This window comes from Mastigoproctus giganteus, chromosome 5, assembly GCF_048544385.1.
Source record: "Mastigoproctus giganteus isolate SK-2022 chromosome 5, ASM4854438v1, whole genome shotgun sequence".
Classification (NCBI taxonomy): domain Eukaryota; kingdom Metazoa; phylum Arthropoda; class Arachnida; order Uropygi; family Thelyphonidae; genus Mastigoproctus; species Mastigoproctus giganteus.
The window spans coordinates 7,590,453-7,613,989 of NC_143579.1; the positions used below are offsets into that span (position 1 = coordinate 7,590,453).

The following is a 23,537-nucleotide window of genomic DNA, read 5'->3' on the forward strand; positions in this document are numbered from 1 at the left end:
ATGAGTATAATAAGAAACTGTACAGGGAAATAGAGTGGGCCAGTAAATCAGAGAGTCTTATAATGGGAGATTTTAATTTCCCAGATATTGACTGGAATTTGGGGGCTGGTCACTCACACACTAGCAAGGCTTTTGTGGATTTAGTGGATGATTGTTTTCTACATGAGCATGTTCGGGAGGCAACTAGAGGGAGGAATACTCTTGATTTGATTATCAGCAGTGATTCTTCATGCATTAAGAATCTGCAGATAAATGAACCACTAGGTGGCAGTGATCACAGTTTGCTGAAGTGGAATTTACTCAAAGAGGTAACTACCATTAGGGGTAAAGGGAAGGGTTATTGCTTTCGTAAAGGCAACTACGATGGACGGAGACAGTATTTAAATTCTATACAGTGGGACCAACTGATGATGTTACCAACAGCAAATGCAAAATGGGAAGCATTCAAAGAACTTATCTTGGAAGCTACTGGGCTTTACATACCAACTAAGAAATACTGTTCAAGGTTTAGGCCTAAATGGATGTCAGATGAACGGATGAGGCATATGGCAGAGAAGAAACATGCATGGGATACATACAAATTAACACATGACACAGAAGCCTATGATAGATACAAGTTGATCTGTAACCAAGTTACAAAGGAGGTTAGGCAGGCGAAGGCAGAGTACGAGAAATCTTTGGCAAGGGATGCAAAGAAAAACAGCAAAGAGTTCTTTACTTATGTAAACTCTAGAAGGAAGGGGATGAATCAGATTGGTCCACTTGATATTGATGGGTCAACTGTTGATGATCCTGCTCAGGTAGCTAACAAACTATATGAATATTTTGCATCGACATTCACACATGAGGAGTTATTTAGCGAGGGGAAAGCCAGAGGTGTATTCAACTCTAGCAGTAAGCTACAGAATCTTGTAATAACTGAGAGTAAAGTGGATGAGAAATTGTTGAAGATAAACACAAGAAAGGCACCTGGGTGGATGGGATCTATCCAGTTATATTAAAGGAGGCAGCAGAGGAAGTAAGCAAACCCTTAGCCATAATTATGAGAGCTTCCTTGGACTCAGGGGAGGTACCCATAGACTGGAGATGTGCAAATGTGACTCCAATTCACAAAGGAGGATCAAAGGCTGACACAAGTAATTATAGACCTGTGAGTTTAACTTCTGTTCCAGGAAAATTAATAGACGCACTAGTTAAAGAAGCACTGCAGGATCATCTTGACAAGAATTCAGTTATAGCTCAGACACAGCACAGTTTTGTTAAGGGAAGGTCTTGCCTGGCCAATTTGATTGGATACTATGATGCAGTCACAAAGGAACTGGATACTTGGACCTTAGAAAGGCTTTTGATACTGTTGCACATGGAAGACTGCTGCACAAATTGGAGCAGTGTGACATTGGAGGCAAATTGCTGCTGTGGATAAAGGGGTGGCTGAGGGGGAGAAGACAGAGACTGGTAATCAATGTAAACTGCTCGTCGTGGACTAATGTTATTAGTGGAGTCCCTCAGGGCTCAGTGTTGGGTCCATTACTGTTTTCTGTATTCATAAATGATATTGATGATGGTATATCAAGCTTAATGTCGAAGTTTGCAGACGATACAAAGGTAGGCAGGGTTGTCAAGGACACTACTGACACTATGCTGCTGCAACAGGATCTGGAAAGGTTGAGCAGATGGGCTGAGAGGTGGTAAATGAAGTTTATCATTGACAAATGTAAAGTACTACACATGGGAAACAGCAACCCCAGAGCAACGTATCTACTCTGTGGTACTACACTGACAGTGGCAGAGAATGAAAGGGACCTGGGGGTGGTTGTGCAGGCAGATATGAAGTTCTCTGAACAGTGCAGACGGGCTGCAAGAGTAGCTCATGGTGTATTGTCAATGATATATAGGAATTTTTCTAGCAGGGATAAGGAGGTGATTATTCCCTTGTATAAGGCAATGGTCAGGCCACACCTAGAGTACTGTATACAGGTCTGGAGGCCTCATTTCAAGAAGGATGTAGAGCTGCTGGAACGAGTACAGAGAAGGGCAACAAGATTAGTGAATGGAACAAAGGGGTGCTCTTACGAAGAAAGGCTTAAGTTTTGCAAATTACAGTGTCTGGAGACCAGGCACCAGTGAGGTGATCTGATAGAGGTGTATAAAGCCTTGAATGGTTTGAGCATGCTCATTGCTGATGGGATTCTTCCTCTCGCTCACAATAATCACCTGAGAGGGCATAAATTCAAATTGAGGAAAGACAGGTGTAGGATAGATGTGCGGAAATTTGCCTTTAGCCAGCGGGTGGTTGGTTGGTGGAACAGACTTCCATCCCTTGTCATGGAAGTTGATAGCTTAAATAAGTTTAAGGCTCAGCTGGACAGGTATTTTGAATGAACAGAGGGGTGAAGTGGAAGTGGTTTTTTTTTTTTTTTTTTTTTTTTTTTGGCTGATGCTGCATAAGCTTGCTTTCTTGCATCAAATGCCTCTACTAATGCTAATGCTATTGTATTCATCACAGAAACATTCAGTGCTTTCAAATATGCTAACAATCTTTTCGGACACAACTTATATAATTTCTGCAGGCATAGGCAAAGTTACATCTTGCACACTATGTTATAATCAGGTTGACTATATTCTCGAGTTTATTTCTTGTAAAGGTTTGCATATGTGGACCATTTCCATACACAGATTTGACAAAGCTCGCAGAGAAAATTAAAAAATCTTGGTGGTGTGAGCTTTGGGAATAATTCAAGGAATATTGATGACACTCCACTTAGTTCACAAATTAACTAAGAGTCCAAAATCATATCTCAACATGATTTTGGTCAGATGAGAGATTCAGTTAATCAAATTCAAATCACAAACTCACAACTTTCTGAGTTTACATGGTTGAAAGACATAGCACCACAAAACGAACAACATAGTAATGAAACTTGATGAATTCCTAGTACGGAGGATATCTGAACCCTATCAACTACATCAGGAACCACAAGTACAGTTATTGAGAGAAAAAAAAAATGCTGTCTCAGTGATGTCTCATTTTAAAAATAATTAAATTAAATAATTATTTTTAAAATAATTAAATTTTTAAAAAAATTAAATAATTATTTTTAAAAAAATAATTAAATAATTAAATCATTCTGATGAAACCGTCATCAGAAGCAGTAGCAAAAATAGAATACAGGAACAAAATTACAAAACCCTAACTGGCTGAGCTACATGACAGTTAATAGAAGAATGCTTAGTCTTAACTGTGTCTGCAGTAATGTCAGGAGAGTTCTCAATAAAATGACTGAATTTCAACTCTTGGTTAGGACCTCTATAATGCTGACATAATAGAGCTAACAGAAACATGGTGCCACTCGGAAATTGGAGATGACAAGTCCCACTATAGTATGTATAATGTATTTAGGAAAGAATGGGAAGACAGAATGGGGTAGTGGTGTCATGCTTCATATGAAAAGTAGCCTGAATGCAAAAAGAGCTTTTTCCGGGTCTGAAGTTACATCTGGCAGCATAGAATCTGTGTGGCATGAGTTAGTTGGAAGCAAAGGTATAATGAGAGTGTAGGAGTAATCTACAGACCAAAAGTTTGTAAAGAATATGATGAGAGTCTTTATGTGCAAATGGAATAGGCTAGCAAGTGCAAATGTCTTATTATTGGTGAATTCAATCTGCCTCAGATTGATTGGAATAAGTGGGAAGAAAACTCGCACCTTGGGGGAAAGCTTTCTTAAACTCGATGATTATTATTTGTACCAGCATATTCTTGACCTCATCATTACTAATGAATCAGATGACATCATAGAGCTTAAAGTACAGGAACCACTGTCAGGAAATGAACATACTATCATCAATTGGAAGATGAAGAAAGATGCTGAAATAGTTAAAGATAAAGGCACAGTTTTTACTCCAGAAGAAGGGACTGTGAGAGTTTAAGGCACTATATGGCATCTGTAAATTGGGTGGATTGCTGAGGGATGGCAAATACATTTGAATTATGGAATACTTTTAAAGCAAAAATCAGAGAAGCCATGATCGCATACATACCTCTAAGAAAATATTGCAGGATGGGATGCTGAAATCGATAACTGCAGAGCTGGCTGGTCAAGTAGAGCAGAAAAAGATACAATGGGACAGTTGCAGAGTGATGAATAGTACTGATACCTACAACAGCTACAAGTTGATTTGTAATAGTGGCACAGATAAAGTTAGAGAGGCCAAGGCTGCATACGACAAAGCACTGGCCAAAAAAGTAAAGAATGGGAACAAGGAATTTTCCATGTGTATGAATACATGAAAAAAGCGATTCAGACTGAACCCTTGTGCACTGGGTATGGAAAAGTCTTACACAACCCAGCTGAATTGAACAGGTACTTCGCATCTGTCTTTACTGAAGAAAGACCCTTCATGCTGAGAAGAGGATGTACAAGTGAGGCTCTGTCAAATGAAATTAGTTATTTCGGAATTACAGATGACTATTTATTATAAAAACTTTTGAGCATAAAGGCAAGTAAGCTGTTGGAGTTTATAAAAACTTTTGAGCATAAAGGCAAGTAAGCTGTTGGAGTTTATAAAAACTTTTGAGCATAAAGGCAAATAAGCTGTTGGAGTTGATGGTACTTACCCTGCAGTTTTTAGGGAGTGTATTGAACCACTGAGATTAATTATGAGGGAATCTTTGGAGACTCGGGGGATATCCCAATGGACTGGAGAAGTGCCAAAAAGAGTGATTAAGAGTGCAATCCAGGGACATTTAGATATATGGCATTCTGATTAACAAATAACATGGTTTGGTTAAGGGAAATTCATGTAGTAGTAGTAGTAGTAGTAGTGGCATGTGATCCAAGAAAGCAAGTGTACAAGTTTATGCAGCATCAGCCAAAAAAAAAAAAATCACACCATTCCCTCCAAATGCCTGTCCAGTTCCTCCTTAAATTTATTTAACCTATCAACTTCCACAACGACAGATGGAAGTTTGTTCCAGCAATTAACCACCCGGTGGCTAAATGTAAATTTCCACACATCTATTCTACTTAATTTGAATTTATGCCCCCTTAGGTTCATAATCTGAACAAGTGGAAGGATCCCATCAGAATTCAGCGTGCTCAATCCATTCAAGGCCTTATACACCTCAATCAGATCACTGTGCAGGTGCCTAGTCTCCAGCCACTGCAATTTGCAGAATTTAAGCCTCTCTTGGTAAGAGGATCCCTTCATTCCCCTCACCAATCTTGTTGCCCTTCTCTGTACACGCTCAAGCAAATCTACATCTTTCCTAAAATGAGGCCTCCAGACCTGTACGCAGTACTCAAGGCGTGGCCTGACCACTGCCTTATACAGAGGGACAATCACCTCATTTTCCCTGCTAGCAAAATTCCTTATATCATTGACAAAACCCCATGACCTGCCCTGGCAGCCTGTCTGCATTGCTCAGAAAACTTCATATCTGACTGCACAATTACTCCCAGTTCTTTTTCATTTTCTACCACCTTAAGTGTAGTACCACACAGTTGGTACGTTTCTCTGGGGTTACCTATACCCGTATGCAGTACTTTGCATTTATCAAGGTTAAACTTCAGTTGCCACTTCTTAGCCCATCTGCCCAAATTATCTAGATCCTGTTGCAGTAGCACACTGCCATTACTGTCATTAACAACCCTGCCAACCTTTGTATCATCCGCAAACTTCGACACTTAGCCTGATATACCTTCATCAATATCATTGATAAATATACAAAACAACAGTGGACCCAACACCGAACCCTGTGGGACTCCACTAATAACATTAGTCCACGAAGAGCAGCACCCATTGATTACCACCCTCTCTCTTCTCCCACTCAACTATCCTTTTATCCATTGTAGCAACTTACCCTTAGTACCATTCTGCTCCAATTTGTACAATAGTCTTCCATGCGCAACAGTGTCAAAAACTCTCCTGAAATCCAAATATATGATATCAAAATTATTTTTTGCATCCAGTTCCTTTGTAACCACATCATAATATCCTATCAAATTTGTCAGACAAGAGACTTTCCCTTAACAAACCCATGCTGTGTCTGAATTATTGCTGCAGTCTTGTCTAGATGATCCTGCAATGCATCTTTAACCAATGACTCCATTATTTTACCCGGAACAGAAGTTAAACTAACTGGTCTGTAATTACTCGTGTCACCATTCGATCCCCCTTTGTGAATTGGGGATACATTTGCACATCTCCAGTCCGTGTGGGAACCTCCCCTGAGTCCAAGGATGCTCTCATAATTATGGCTAATGGTTTGCTTAGTTGCTTTGTCGCCTCCTTTAATATAACTGGATAGATCCCATCCACCCCAGGTGCCTTTCTTATGTTTAACTTCAACAATTTCTCCTCCACTTTGCTCTCAGTTATTACAAAATCATTAAGCACCCTGCTACAATTTGATAACCTTCTGCCATTTTCAAACCTTAATAACTCCTCATGTGTGAATGTAGATGCAAAATACTCATTCAGTTTTTTTGCTATCTGAGCAGGATCATCAACAGTCGAACCATCGATATCAAGTGGACCAATCAGATTCATCCCCTTCCTTTTAGTGTATATATATATATATATATATATATATATATATATATATATATAAGTAAAGAAATCCTTGCTGTTTTTCTTAGCATCTTTTGCCAAAGATTTCTCGTAATCTGCCTTCGTCTGCGAATGTATGACTGTGTATGACTAAGCACTTTTAACTTTTGACACAGTTACTCACAAACTGTATGTAGAGAATAATTTTGACATACTTTATTTAGATTTTAGCAAAGCATTTAACTCAGTTTCTCTTGAGAGATTACTGAATAGGCTTGAACAGGTTGGGATTACTGGTAAGATTCTAAGATGGACTGCTGGGTGGCTGCAGGGCAAAAGGTTGTGATTAATGGATATTCTTCAGATTGGTGTAGAGTCAGAAGCGGGGTCCCCCAAGGGATCGGTTCTTGGACCACTGTTGTTTCTGATTTTCATAAACGACATCAACAAAGGGATAGAGGGCATGATGTCAAAATTTGCAGGTTACGTAAAAACTGGTAGTCGATAATGATCAATGCCAAGCAGCACTCCTTCAGGATGACTTGAACAGACTTCAAAGACGGTCACATGAGACCAGATTGGGAGTTACAATATGGGAAGATATGAAGTTTTCTGATCAGTGTAAAAAGATAGCCAGGAAAGGCCATGGTGTCCTATCAATGATTTATCGAACGATATCCTGTAGGGACAGGGAGGTAATAATGCCACTGTATAATACAATTTTAAGACTACATTTGGAATATGTTCAAGTATGGAGACCTCATCTGAAAAAAAGACATTGGGCTTCTTGAAAGGGTCCAAAGATGGGCAACTGAATGGTGAGATCGGTAGCAGGATGACCATATGAGAAAAGACTCCGATTATGTGGGCTACAGAGCTTGACATACAGGCACCTCAGAGATGACCTGATTGAGGTTTATAAGACTTGGAGAAGGATTAGTAAAATGAATGAAGGTGGAATTCTCACTGTTATGAAGAATTCCAGAACTATGGGTCATAAATTCAAATTACAGGGGTTGAGGTTAGCCAGCAAGTCACTGATTGCTGGAACAAGTTGCCCTTGCAGGTTGTTGAGACTGACAGGTTGAATAAATTCAAAGGTCAACTGGATAGTTACTGTGTGAGGAGAGAAGCATATAATTTGCATTTTCTTATCTACTTTTTTTTTTTTTTTTTTTTTGCCGATGCAGCAAAAGCATGTGGCTTCTTTGCACTATATAGCGAATACTACTCCTATTACTATTGGGTGCAGAGAATAGCAAAAAGGATTAGTAGGAGGCAAAAATGATACTCTTACCAAGAAAGACTTCAGTGTCCAGTAATCTAGTACATAGGAGATCTAATTGAGGTGTTTAAGGCTTTGAATAGATTTAGCAAACTAAATGATAATGGCATCTTTATTCTTGCTAAGACAAATGCACCAAGGGATATAAATTTAAATTAAAAAAAAAGGGTTGCAAATAGTGTAAAAATTTGTTCTGAGACAGAGGGTAACTGACTATAAGAAAGTGATGATAACCGACTGTAAATATCTACCTGGTATTGTGGAAGTGAGCAGGTCTGAATAAATTTAAAGGACACTGGAAAAAATGTTGAAGGGAATGGACAGGCAATGACAGGAGTGTTTTTCTTCTTTTTTTGGGCTGATGCTATATAAGCTTGCTTTAATGCATCATTTGCCACCAACAGTAAACTTTTTTTTATCTCGTTCTGCAGAAGTAGATAGTTTTAATAAATTTAAAGATTAGAAATATTATTAGAAGAGATGAGCAAATAAAATGGGTAAAAGTTTTTTGCTGATACTGTATAAGGTTGCTACATCATTTTACCAATACAAATATTCTCACTAATTCCCTGATGAAGGTACACAGAGCCATAGTGAAACATACACTCTTATCATTAATGTCCAGTTAAATTTTCCAAAATAATAATGTCCAGTTAAATTTTCCAAAATAAAACTGTTTAAATAATAAAAAGAAGTGTCCTTTTTATTTTAAGCATTTATTAATTTTAAATTTTATTTTTAACTTTGAAGATATTTTCACTGAACCAGCAATACATTTTTAACAAAAACAAAACTAATCAAATGTTCAATCAGTAAATAAAAAAAAAGCTTGTAAGTCATTGTAAATCAAATTATAAATTATCAAAAAAACCATATAGCTCTTTCCAGAGAATTATTTTTTTTTTTTTTTTTTTTAGGTAAGAATGAATATTCATAAATTTTAAAAACTAAATGAAATTATTAACTTAAATTAACTTAACAAACTCCAAACAGAAGTAATTTTATTAAGATATTAAAAGAGATGCTTATTTCTAACCTGAGTAAATTATTGTACTGCTTGTGACATGATCCCATAACTATATTTGGTCCTAGTACTACACTTAAAGAATGGAATGCTTGAGCTGCGGCATACAACCACATCTGAAACAATAAAACAAACAATCAATAAAAATAAGTAATATTTTTATGTAAAACACTTAAATTAAATCTTGCATCACTTTCCCCACTTTGTATCTTACAAAGCAAGTCAAGGAGCCAGACAAATGACACCAAACCTTTCTTTAATTATACTAAAGATGAGCATAGATTATGGTTTATAGGACTCAACTTGTGATGACTTCCAGTTCTAATTCATTTTATGAGTGGGTGGGGGGGGTATCCCACCAAGTGATGTTAATTATCTATCACATAATGCAATTCACCAGACCAATATAACATGCCCAAATAAGCAAATTAGTAAATTAGTTTCCTTAAAGTTTACCTTAATTTTGGAAAAATATTACATCATGCTTTGAATATGTAAGTTTTAATACTTTTGTGATGGTTGTATTATTTTTCTTTATTTATTAAACAGTTCATTAACAGAGAATGATGACTTCGATGAGTAAAGAAGTAAGTATATTAGAAAATTTAAATTTAAAGATCAAAAATTACTGTACTGTACACAGAGAGGGTAAGTACCAACAATAACTTAACTCATTATACATTATCAAGACTGTTCTTGGATATATATTTGTCTGCAATCTTGTCCTCAAGTTTTGTTATTTATAAAAACATATCACATATATCTTCTGAAAGTTCTTAATGAGGAATTGGATTTATAATATTAACCAGATTCAAACAGATTAAATTTTAATTACAAAATCACATAACTAAATTAGCATTAGTAGAGGCATACGATGCAAGAAAGCAAGCTTATGCAGCATCGGCCAAAAAAAAACTCCTCCCGTTTCACCCCTCCATTCGCTCCAAATGCCTGTCCAGCTCAGCCTTAAATTTATTTAGGCTATCAACTTCCACAACAAAAGATGGAAGTCTGTTCCGCCAATCAACTACCCACTGGCTAAAGGCAAATTTCGGCACATCTATTCTACAACTGTCTTTCCTCAATTTGAATCTGTGCCCGCTCAGTTCTTAATCTGAGCAAGAGGAAAAATCCCATCAGCATTAAGCTTGCTCATTAAGCTGACACAATAACTTATACACCTCAATCAGATCACCTCACAGGTGCCTACTCTCCAGGTGGTGCAATTTGCAGAACTTAAGCCTTCCTTGGTAAGAACACCCCTTTGTTCCCCTCACCAATCTTCTTTGTACTCATTCTAATAAATAACTGCCTTTGTAGCCAAGTCGCACAATTGGAAAGCTGCTTTATAACAAGAATGTTATAAAGCAGCTTTCCAAGTAGTGTTGTGTATTATAGTATAGTAGACAACTGACTTTCATTTGCCCACCATATAAAATCCAACTGTAGATACTAAGTATTCTCTCCCCCCCAACCAACTCCTATTTTTATTCTTTTCACAAAAAAAATTGAAAGAAATGAGAAACAGAGACTGGATTTTAAAATTTAACCTTTTGAATTAATAAACAAATTATGTAAATAATTTATGCAAAAATTCTAGGTAATCTGTTAAGCTTGCAATCTAATAATGAACTGCCCTGAAAGAATCTGGAATTCTATGATCTACTTGAATCCTGCTTTACTTATGTATTGTATTAAAAGAACACTAAACCTAGTACTAATTCTTAACATTTCCAAGCAGGCATTATAAAATATCTTTCAACAGAATCAACCTCTCAAAATTATTTTATTATCGATCCAGAGATGAGTAATTATCATAATTCAATAAAGAAAATGTACTGTTAATTAAAAAAGTATGTTGTTTATTTTATTTAATCAACTTTAAATCTGAATTTAACTCATTTAATGAATGTTTAATCATTTAACTAAATTATATGAATCAAACAAATCACAGATTTCAACCCATGAAACAGTATGCAAGCTGTTGTGGAGGGGGGCATAGAAATAAATTTCTTGTAGTAACTATTATGCAATTTATTAAGTCACAGCAAAAATGCCAATTCATGTATGCGCTTTCAGAACAAAGTCATTTATAACAAATCTGTTGAAATAAACAAACACATCAGAAGCATATACTATAGACTTCTTAGTTAACAAAGGTTAGAACAAAGTTAGACCAAAGAGTCTTGCATGCCTACATGGATTATGGTTTCGTCTAGGATTTAAGCCTAAATGAAAGTAGTTTTACTTATGTACAAGGTGCCACTTTTTGAATGTCTCTGATTTTAAAAGTTGGTTAAAATTCATGCGTTGTACATATGGCAATGTAGTGGGAGCCAGTGGGGGGGGGGAGAGATATGAAGTTTCACTGTTGATTTGTCATGTTTCAAAGGCAATTTAGATGTGTATTCAGCAAAGGTGTGCCTGACCCAAAGTCTATACAGAGATGGTACGGGACATTTCTGAATACCGGTAGTGTGCAGAAGCAACATGGAGGAGGTCATTAAAGCATTTCAGAAAAGCAAGTTGGAGGTACATACTGCCTTTGTTTGTAGCCCATGGAAGTCAATCAGGCATGCATTGCGGGAACTGAACATGACCCATGCAACTTTGCACAGGGCTGTATACAAGTAGCTGTGTTTGTATGCCTATAAATTGCAAATGGTTTAAGAAATCAAGCCAACTGACAAACCACAGTGACAAAACTTTGCTATTGTTATTCTTGATCAATCATAACCACAATTCCTTGAGTCATGTTATGTATCCCAACGAGACAACATTTCACATTTTGAGAACAGTTAACCAACACAATGTTCGAATATGGGGTTCTGAAAACCCAGACCACATCCAAGAGGACATTCGAGACAACCCGAAAATGGACATGTGGTGTGATCCTACAAAGAACATGATTATTGGACCATTCTTCTTCTTGGAGGATACCATTACAGGAATCATATACCTAGACATACTGGAATAATACATATTTCCTCAGATTGCACACTTAAGCCCAACATAATCTTTCAGCAAGATGAAGCACTGCCTCATTGGAGCTTTCAGGTGTGCAGTGCCTTGAACAACATGTTCCCAGACTGTTGGATTGGGCGTGGTGGACTGACACCGTGCCTCCCCCCATTCACCTGACATAACTCCCCTAAATTTCTTCTTCTGGGGCTATTTTTTTTTTTTTTTTTTTTTGGTAGTTGTTAGTGCATAGACTTCTGTGGCCATAATGCACCTCCCAAGGTTTTTGCAGTACTTTGATCCAAGCCCGAGGTGAGAATCGAACCCGCGACATTTGGGTTGCCAGGCAGGCACTTTACCCACCCGGCTAGCCCGGTCGGCTCTTCTGGGGCTATGTGAAAGACATGTTTTATTCCACCAAAGTGTGTAGTATTGCCACCTTATGTACATGCATCATGCAAGCAACTGCCACCATCAGAGCATATATGTTGCAGCAAACCTGGTCTGAAATAGAGTATTGTCTGGACATTCTTCGTTGCACCAAAGGAGTTCATGTAGAAGTCTGCTAACTTTTTTATTATATACTGTTTGAGATTTCTCTACAAATAAGTTATTAGCATTTCATAGTGCACTGGGTTTTCTTTTGCAAGACATTTAAAATCAGGGACAACCTGTATTTGTTTTAATTATGAGATACTTCCTTTGGTGATGAGAGGAAACTTCTTGAGTATTTCAACTTTTTGACAGAGTTAGTCTGATTACCGTCCATGGGAGTAATAAATGGTAACACTTTTGAGTATAATGCTTGAACTTTAATTTAAGAATTGATTAATAGCAGCATCTTAGAATGCATCAGATGGGCAGATCTTTGGGAAACTCCTTATGTCCAGGCCACAATTTGGCTCACTAACAACTCTAAAAAATGCATTTTTCTGTACCCACATGTATATTCTATGGTTGCTATGCCTTGCTAAACAAAAAAAGCTGCTGTCAAAAGGCCAGTAACTGTTTTTAATTTTAGCAGAAAGTAGCTGATGATGAGGCACATGACCTTCTCAAGTTCCTCGCCTAAGACTAACTCTGTCAAAAAGTTGAAATACTCAAGAAGTTTCCTCTCATCACCAAAGGAAGTATCTCAGCATTGGTTTGTAATAAGAATTGAACCCAGACCATTTCAAACAGTGTGAGAGAGCAGCCAAACTATATTTGGCACCCCTCACAATACACTAAATTTGTTTAGCATTTGCAATGAAAAATTAACAAAACACACTGTCAGTTATACAATAAAGTTGGAATACATCTGCCAAACCAGGTATCTGTTCATGGTCAACCTTATGTTGCATTTTCAAGAGCCTCTTTAAGAAATGATATAAAAATTTTGATAAACAAAATTATCAATTACATTTATCGATGCAGATTTGCATCGATAGAAGTTTACAAAAAAATTTGTCCGTAAAAAAGTTTTATGGTGTAATGTGCCAAGTGAATTCAAAAATACGTCAGTGAACCCAATACTGCTGAATCCTTTTGCAAAACAGATCAAAATCACTTTGGGTACCAACTCACTTCTAAGCAGACCTTGTCACTAACTGGTGAGAAGACAACTGAAGTAGTACTGCAGTTTGTGACTTCTGCTACACACTTATACACTATTCAGAGGTTATCTATGGATGGGAAACCTCAGAAGAAGTTGTACATTTGCTTTCAAAAATTTGATGGGAAATTTGGAAAATGCACTAAGAAAGTGTCAGTCTACTCCTCCAAATATGTATAGTGTATAAATGTGTGGCTCTAGTGGAAAAATGTTTACCAATCTTACTAACTGTTAGATGCAACATGTTCAACAGCTGTAATTACTTTCTCTTCCTCTAGTTTATTTATAGTCTGGATAGACCAAATGCGGGCATCAAGAGCATTTCCTGAGGAAGACCTTGAAATCAAATTTATACCATCCAAAACAACCAGTATTGCTAGCAATGACACATTGTTGAAGACATCAGATACAATGAGGAGCAAACTCAGAATTTCACAACAGCCTCTTCATACAAATATCTGCACTTACATAAAATGAATTAAGCTCTGACAAATACTACCTGATACTTCAATATGGCAAGCTTCTGGTTATCTGCCCCAGGCAAATATAACTGTGCTCTTTACAGTAACATAAAATGCAAAATATTTTGTATATCAACCAATACAAAACACAGTCTGTTGTCTTTTAAAATACCTTCTGGTGACTTGAAACAACTGCACAAAACATTATTCTTATATATCTTAATTAGTAGACACTTACTGTGTTCAACAACTTTTGTATAAATATGTTTTCAAGTGGCAAATAATTAAGATGATACAGCTATTTTCCCATACTTTAGCTTCAACCTGTATAACTCTGGCTGCAAAAACACGTGAAACAAATCCCATCACATGTTTTCATATTTCCTAATTTGCAACTTACTGTAATCATTTCATCCCAATCCAATTCTAAGTTCATGCTTCTTCCTTAAATGATATTTACTACAGTTCAAAGGACAGCTTCATTTTGAATGTATTTTTTTCTCGTTAACATCAAATATATACTTGTTAATCTGTATATCATCTCTCCGATAATTCTTAAACATATCACTAAGCTGATATTAGTATTAGTATTAATAATGGCCATATAGTGCAAGGAAGTCTAAGGCTCATGCTGCACCAGCCAAAAAATAAATAAATAATAAATAAATAAAAATAATAATAATAAAATAAAATAAATAATAATAAGAGAAAAGGAAATGAACAACCTATGCGTTTCCCTCCTCCCATAGGTAATTATCCAACTGACCTTTGAATTTCCCCAAACTGTTAGCCTCTACAACCCACGTAGGTAACTTATTCCAGTAATTTATAACTTGCTGGCTAAAATAAAAATTTCCTGCAATCCAGTCTAAATATCTTTTCTGTAACTTGAGTTTATGGCCCCAAGTTCTAGAATCATTTATAACCATGAAAATTTCATCTTCATTCATTTTACTATTGCCCCTCAGAGCCTTAATCACCTCAATCAAGTAGCCTCTAAGGTGCCTAGTTTCCAAGCTGTGCAACCCACACATTCAAAGTCTTTCCTCATAACGACATCCTTTTGCCAACTTCAACAGGCGAGTTACCCATCTGGACCATTTCAAGAAACTCTTATGTCATTTTTTAGGTGCGGTCTCCAAACTTGAACACAGTATTCCAAGTGTAGTCTAACAACAGACAAATGAATAAACTGAATTGGCCTCATGTTATATTGAGCAGAAACATATTCAACAAGTTAATTATTCAATTAATACTAAATGTAAGAAACCATTTTAAATACTAATAATTTCTATTAAGAGCATAAATATTAATATTTATTGAATAAATCCACTAAAGATAGCAAACTAAAACTAATAATTTACTTTTCCATCGGACATTCCTTCCCAATGTGGTTTAAAAAAATAATGTATGCCAGCAGAAGCTCCATCCAGCATCATTACACGAAGAAACAGGCTAAACAGAAGCAAGTGGGAAACTATGGTCAATACATAAATGGTAGTACCACGGAAAAATGTGGTTTTTCGTAGGGCAAAATACACAAGTACCCACACAAAAAGTCCAGCAGCCAGGAGCTCAAATCTAAGTTCACCAAGATCTTCAATCTTTGTACTGACCTCTAATATCTTTAACCTGCAAAATAAATAATATACTATTTGTTTATAAGTGCTAAATTGTTATACATGCAGAATTATACTCTTCATTAAATATCACATTAACATATCAATAAAAGCAATAGAGTATTATTCTATGAGTAGCATACTGACAGATTGCCCAAAATTAAATAAATGACAAGGATTATGGTCAGCTAAAAAGCACTATTTCTCAGTATGGAATATTTCGTCATGACGAAATATTTTCACCATCTCTTTTGTGCAATGATATATAAAAGTTGTGTAGTTAGAGCAGGGCACAATTTACAATGTTTTTATGAGATTTGAATTGCCACTTTCAAATCAACCATGAATTGAAAGTGTACACATTACCTTTACAGGACTCTCAAATGCTTGTGGGTAATAAAAAAAAAAAAAAAAGGCTAAATATGGGAAAAATTATACAAAGTAAATATATACAAAGTAAATTATACAAAGTAAATATATACAAAGTAAATGGTTCCAAGACTGCTTCAAATAACAGAACTTTTCACCAATTTTTATAGGGGTTCAGGATCTATTTATTAAAGGGTATTTATTACATACAGTAATAACAATAAAACTACGCAAGGAGTAATTTTAAAAAGTAATTTTAATTTTATTAAACAAATTACAGTGGAGCGGCACATGCAAAATATGCATTATATGCAGTGTGCAATAAACTAATAAATTTGTAATTTTATTCTCTCTTAAAGCATTTAGCAAAACTGCATTTTATTCTATCTTATGGCATTTAAAAACAAATTGATAGAAGCACCAACAGTTCAGTTTACTTTTTATACAAGTATTATACTCTTGCTGTTGTTAATGTGCACTGTATAACAGTGCAGGTTGAGTTATTTTTGCATTATCAACACCTACTAACATTAGCATTAGCAGAGGCATACGATGCAAGAAAGCAAGCTTATGCAGCATCATCCAAAAAAAAAAAAAAAAAAAAAACCACTCCTATTTCACCCCTCCATTTGTTCCAAATGCCTGTACAGCTCAACCCTAAATTTATTTAGGCTATCAACTTCCACAACAAAAGCTGGAAGTCTGTTCCACCAATCAACTACTCGCTGGCTAAAGGTAAATTTCTGCACATCTATTCTACAACCATCTTTCCTCAATTTGAAACTGTGCCCCCCCTCATTTTTTAATCTGAGCAAGAGGAAGAATCCCATCAGCATTCAGCTTGCTCAACCCATTCAAGGATGGACAGTGATGGCTGAGTTAGCTTTGCACTAGCAACATATCTAATACCTCATTGAGCCATCTTTTGCCCATAATATAGCCTATGCACCAGACCATTGTATAAGGCAATGGTCAGGCCACACCTTGAGTACTGTATACAAGTCTGGAGGCCTCATTTTAAGAAGGATGTAGCAACAAGATTAGTGAATGGAACAAAAGGTTGCTCTTACGAAGAAAGGCTTAAGTTTTGCAGATTATAGTGTCTGATTGAGGTGTATAAAGCCTTGAATGGTTTGAGCATGCTCAATGCTGATGGCATTCTTCCTCTTGCTCAGAATAATCACCTGAGAGGGCATAAATTCAAATTGAGGAAAGACAGTTGTAGGATAGATGTGCGGAAGTTTGCCTTTAGCCAGCAGGTAGTTGGATGGTGGAACAGACTTCCATCTTTTGTTATGGAAGTCGATAGCCTAAATAAATTTAAGGCTGAGCTGGAGAGGTATTTGGAACAAATGGAGGGGTGAAATGGGAGCATTTTTTTTTTTTTTTTTTGGCTGATATTTTATTTGGTTTTTAGGAGCATTAGCAACTAAGGCCATATTGCTCCGGGGATATGCGGTGGTCATTCCCTGACCTTTCCGCATCCTCTGTATTTCGTGGTCACGGGCTCGAACCCCGGTCTAATCAAGAAGTGTGTGCTACGCACTGCTGCTCCTGCCCACCTGGCTACGGAGGCGCCCTTGCTTTCTTGTATCATATGCCTCTAATAATGCTAATGGTATGTCCAGCAATTTCTGCACATTATCAGGTAGTGATTATAGCATCAAATGTTATTTTCCAGTAGGGCTCAAACATGCTCAACTGAGTTGAGTTGGGCAGCCATGGGAGAGCAGAAAATTTAGTGTCACATTCCTGAAACCAGTTAGCAACCTGCCAGGCCTTATGGTATGATGCATTGTCATGTTAATAGGTGGTGCCAGAACTGTTGGATACACTGTCATCAAGAAGGGATGTACATTGTTATGATGACAGAGCGATAAGTACCCACCAAGCCACTGATTGACAATGATCAAAGGACCCAGGGCATGTCACAAAAACAGTCCCCAAACCATAACACAACTGCCTGCTGAACACCAACAGCACATCCAGGTGTCCCGACCTCGTGTTGCTTTCTCCAAATCCAAATGCCGATCAGCGTGACAGAGCTGTAAAGAGGATTCATTAGACCGGGCAAAAGATTTACAAGTCAGTAGTCCAGTGTTGATGCTGAAGCCCGTGCAAGGCACAGTTTCTTGCATCTCACAGTAAGCATGGATACCTGTGACAGCCATTGTCTGCAATATAGGCTATGGCAGTCAATGGCTGTCATACTGGGTGGTTATATGTGCTACTGTGCAGCATCACTGTTGTGTTACAAGAGAAGACATTCACTACATGTGTCAACCATGTGTCCCACCTTTGGCTGGTTGTTTGACCACTGTTGAACCTGTCATGGCAGATTAGTGAAACCACAGAACACGAGCACTTAGCAATGTTGGCTTAACCTGTCAGCATGCCTTGAAACTCACTGTTCCCCCCCAACCCAGCTGAAACTCTCTTGTATCAGTACTTTGCTTTCTCAACTCAAGGGAGGCACCACTCTACTCCTCTTTTTTGGTCAACCTAGTCTCTTTAACACACTCTCTCTCTCTCTCTCTCTCTCTCTCTCTCTCTCTCTCTCTCTCTCTCTCTCTCTCTCTAAATCCCCTTCACTTCAACTATCCCTACCCACTATCAATCCTGCCTGATGCAGCCCAGTAGCCAACACCACGCATAAATATTCAAAGCCCAAGTAACCACCAGAAGGTGGACAAAAGTAAGGTATAAAGTTTAAATTTTTTATTTATTTAGTTTTTCGTTACAGTTCATTGTCTCACAAATATAACATATAAAAGTGCTCTGCAATGTTATATATTGCATTCCTGTATTGGTAATTTAGTTTTGCATTAATGCTTGGTAACTTAACTTAAACCATCCCTTCCCCATGTCAAGGCTACCCCTCCATTCCTTACATTGACCATTTCTCCACACCTATTCCACCCACAAACTATCCAACCCTACCAATGGATTCCTCACACCTGAAAGCTTTTGGCTGAATTCTCCCGCCCCCACAATCCAACTTTATTCCCCACCCCATGCTAAGTGTATCATAAGAAAGTTTGTGCCCCTTGCCATAACTTTTACTAATTCCATTCTAAAAGTTTATTTCTAGTTTCTTAGTGCTCTCCTCACTTTACTCCAGTTTGGACACCCTTTTTCCTTATTTTATGACCTCCAGGGCCAAAATTATGCACTTTCTTCTTTCCTTCCTCCCAATGCATTAAGAATATCCAGATAAAAGAACCACTAAGTGGCAGTGATCAGAGTGTATTGATTTGGGATTTCCTTAAAGATGTAACTACCATCAAGGGTAAAGGGAACAGTATATGCTTTCATAAAGGTGAATACAGTGGCCTCAGTTTTTAGAATTTGCTGATGTTATCAACAGCAAATTCTAAATGGGAAATGTTCAAGGAATAAATCATAAAAGTTACTAGGCTTTTCATACCAACTAAGAAATACTCTTAAGATATAGGCCTAAATAGATATTAGAAGAACTGATAAACTCGTGGCAGAGAAGAATGCATGGAATGCATATAAATTATTCGGCGACACAGAAGCCCGTGGTAGATATAAACTAGGCTGTAACCAAGTCAAAAAGGAGACCAGGCAAGCGAAAGCAGATTATGAGAAATCTTTGGCAAAAGATGGAAAGAAACACAGCAAACACTTCTTTACTTATGTATTCGCTAGCGTGGAATCTGAATTACATCAAATTTCTGACGGGCATGAACAAATTATACCACAGGAATTAAAAATACAAATAAATAAAAATCTCCTTAACATTATGGTAAGGAGATTTTCCCCCCATTATGGTAGAGGCATGTGATGCAAGAAAGCAAGCTTATGCAACATCCATTCCCTCTAAAAGTTTATCCAGCTCCTCCTTAAATTTATTTAAGCTACCAACTTCAACAACGACAGATGGAAGTTTGTTCCAGCAACCAACTACCCGCTGGCTAAAGGCAAATTTCCACACATCTATTCTACAATTGTCTTTCCTCAATCTGAATTTATGCCCCCTTAGCAAGAGGAAGAATCCCATCAGAACTGAGCCTGCTCAACCCATTCAAAGCCTTATATATCATGTATATCATTGACAAGACCCCATCAGATCACCTCGCAGATGACTTGGTAAGAGGGGATCCCTTCGTCCCAGTCACAAATCTTGTAGCCCTTCTCTGTACTCGGTGGCTATGTTCCACTGGCTCTGCTCAACACCATCTTCAGGCTTCCTGGAGGGCACACAAGAAGAAAAATGTTCTAAGAGTGTAAAATTGGTGTAGTAAGAGCAGTAAATTTAAAGAAGCTGAAAAAGAACTAAAGATTCTAAAAAGCTAAACGTTATTGAGGCTTAAGAAGAGAGCTGAGAATGTAATGTTAGTTCACAGCCTCCTTCTAAAGAATAACATATCATCTAACTAAAGAAAACCTGTTCATATGAGGCCAACCTTATTACTAATTTAAAAAACTGGAGATGGCTGAGAGTTACAATGGAAAAATAAATAAATAAAAAATACAGAATACAGTAATTGATAACTATAGACTTTTTTAAAATTTAGAAAAATCTGTGAATTCTTTTAAATCACAGCTAAGAGAATTCCTAGCTTTTTAGAACTTTTAACAGGTCTTTAATTATCGATTATTTTTAGTATCACCTAGTTTTGTTCTAGTTTTGTTCATTGTAATTCTCAGTTATCTGCAGTTTTTTTTTATTTAGAATTAAGGAATTTAATCTAGAATTTGTCTCATATAAACACATTTTCTTCAATTAAATGATATGTTATTCCTCAATAGGAAACTAAGCTATTATTACATTCTCAGCTCTTTTCTTAAGACTCAATGTTTAGATTTTCAGAATCTATAGTTCATTTTTTAACTTCTTTAAATTTACTAGTGTTGTTCATCATTTGTACACTGGGCATGTATATCCTCACAGTACTAATATTGTTTTGTAATGGTTTTTGTTCTTCTTCTTTTTATATACCCTCCCAGGGGCTTTAAGACGAGATTCAGCAGAATCTTGAAACATGGTCAACTATATTAAATGTAGATTGGATGATAACACTTCAATAAATATATCAAAATTTACTCATGTGGTGTAATAGTGTATTTAATTCATTTAATTTCATAAAATGACTAACTAACTACACTGTCCCCATTCAGACAATTAGCACTGGAACCAATAAAAATTTTGCTTCCACCTATCTCCCTTAGGTGGCAACGAACGTGTAGAGTGGTTCTCTTCAAGACGGTTGGTCAGCGTGAAGAGGAAAAGACCAAACCCTCCAGCAATGAGAGCACAACAATACAAATGGCCCTCAGTCCCCAGCAGCTTTCACTCTCCCTCTTACGGCAGTGAGAGGATCAGAGTGGAAGCAGAGGGTGCTAAGAATCTCTGGGTACGACCAGGCTACCATGCACGGAAATTGAACTTGGCCTGTTATAACGTACGATCACACATCGGCGAAGACAGGATATTAGAGCTGGAAAAGAAATTAGAAAATGTGAATTGGAATATCATCGGTTTGGCTGAAACAAGAAGAAGAAATGAATCACTTATAAGTTTATCAAGTGGAAATCTGCTGTACACCAATGGAAACAGTGAAAGGAGTGAAGGTGGAGTTGGGTTTCTGGTCCATAAAGATTTTAAAAACAACATTTTGGAATTCAAAAGTACATCACCAAGGGTGTCAAGACTAATACTCAAGATTTCTAAGAGGTACAAGCTAAAGATTATAATGATTTATGCACCAACATCGAGCCATGATGATGAAGAGGTTGAAGAAATGTACACTGAAATTGAGAGTCTTCTAGATGAGCAGAAAACCCACTACACTATTATTATGGGGGACTTCAATGCTAAGGTTGGAAAAAGGCAAAACAGCGCAGAAAGAGGAACTATAGGAAATTTTGGAATTGGTGAAAGAAATAAAAGAGGTGAAAGACTTGTGGAATTTGCAGAATCTCAAGGAATGTCAGTAATGAACACTTTTTTCAAGAAAAGGGTGAACAGAAAGTGGACATGGAAGAGTCCAAATGGATTAACAACTAATGAAATCGACTTCATCCTCACTAACAGAAGATATATTGTGAATGATGTTACCGTCCTGAATAAGGTAAATGTTGGAAGTGATCACAGAATGGTAAGATGTACACTTGATATAGATGTAGGAAAGGAAAGGAAAAAACTGACTCGAGTAAATAATACAAAGGTCTTTGAAATAACAGAGGAGGAGAAAAAGCAGTATGTACTGGAACTTAAGAACAAGTTTGAGCTTCTGCAGACTGCTCAGGACCAAGATATGGACGAGGAATATTACAACTTTCTGAAAGTGATAAAGCCCAAGAAACCTATAGGGAAACAGAAATCCAAAGAAGAAAAAATTAGTCAAGAAACACTTGTCATGATGAACCAAAGACGACAAATGAAGAGCAAGAAAAACACTGACAGGGAGAAAATTGAGTATACTGAGTTATGCAAAGCCATTAGAAAGAGACTCAGAGAGGACATAAGAAGATTTAACACAAGAAAAGTAGAACAAGCATGAAGGGAAAACAAAGGATTTAAATCAGCAGCCATGAGCAGTAATACAGAAAGACAAATGATACTGAAACTGATGAATAGCGATGGTGTACTTATAAACAGCAGAGAAGGCATAATTCAAATAGCAGAAGACTACTATAGAGAATTATACAAGGAGCGAGGGAATGATACCAGCAGTGGGGAAGATGGATTGCAAAGTAGCAACACATACGACATACCCGATATTCTTCCTGATGAGGTAGAACATGCATTGAAGAAAATGAAGAATCGGAAAGCCCCAGGGGAAGATGAAGTTACTGTAGAGTTGTTAAAATTGGGAGGAAGAGACATAACACAAAAACTGGCAAGGCTCTTCACAAAGTGCATTAGAAAAGGTGTGATGCCTAAACAGTGGAATAATGCAATCATAGTTTTGCTGCATAAGAAAGGAGATAAATCAGAAATTGGAAATTATAGACCAATTAGCTTGTTATCCCATATCTACAAGTTGTTCACAAGGGTCATTACTAACAGATTAGAAAGAATACTTGATGAGAATCAACCGAAAGAGCAAGCTGGCTTTAGGACAGAATTCTCAACTATGGACCACCTTCACGTAATATCACAGCTAATGGAGAAAGCAAATGAATATAAAACACCATTATGCCTGGCGTTTGTGGATTATGAAAAGGCGTTTGACTCCATACAGCATAAGGCAATGTTCCGGGCACTGGAAAGACAAGGCATAGATACTCCATATATTTTGATTTTGAAGAAAATATATGAGAGTGCTACATCCTTTATTAGACTAGACAAAGACAGTAGGAAATTTAAAATCGAGAAAGGAGTTCGACAAGGAGACACAATATCTCCGAAGCTGTTTACTGCTGCCCTTGAGGAAGCTTTCAGAAGATTAGACTGGTCGCAGAAAGGAGTCAATGTGAACGGAGAGTACCTAAACCATTTACGATTTGCAGATGACATTGTGGTCATAAGCCACGATCCCAAAGAATTAGAGGAAAATCTTAATCAGTTATGCACAGTTAGTAAGGATTTTGGACTAAAGATGAATATGGCTAAAACAAAAGTAATGATGAACAAGTATGCCACAGAAAGGGAAATAATGATTGAAGGAGCAGTAATTGAAAAGGTGGAGTCATATACTTATCT

The 23,537-nt window shown here is 37.0% G+C and overlaps 1 protein-coding gene across 1 annotated transcript in view; it reads right to left on the reverse strand.

Annotated features, from left to right (window-relative positions):
• The window catches only part of LOC150085148 (sodium-dependent dopamine transporter-like), a 176,652-nt gene that overhangs the window by 124,798 nt on the left and 28,317 nt on the right, over nucleotides 1-23,537 (reverse strand). Inside the window, exons 4-5 of the mRNA XM_090373849.1 lie at nucleotides 15,239-15,506; nucleotides 8,871-8,974 (exon numbers count right to left, since the gene is read on the reverse strand). Coding sequence (XP_090229975.1) covers nucleotides 8,871-8,974; nucleotides 15,239-15,506 — 372 coding nt within the window. The remainder of the gene's footprint in view (nucleotides 1-8,870; nucleotides 8,975-15,238; nucleotides 15,507-23,537) is intronic.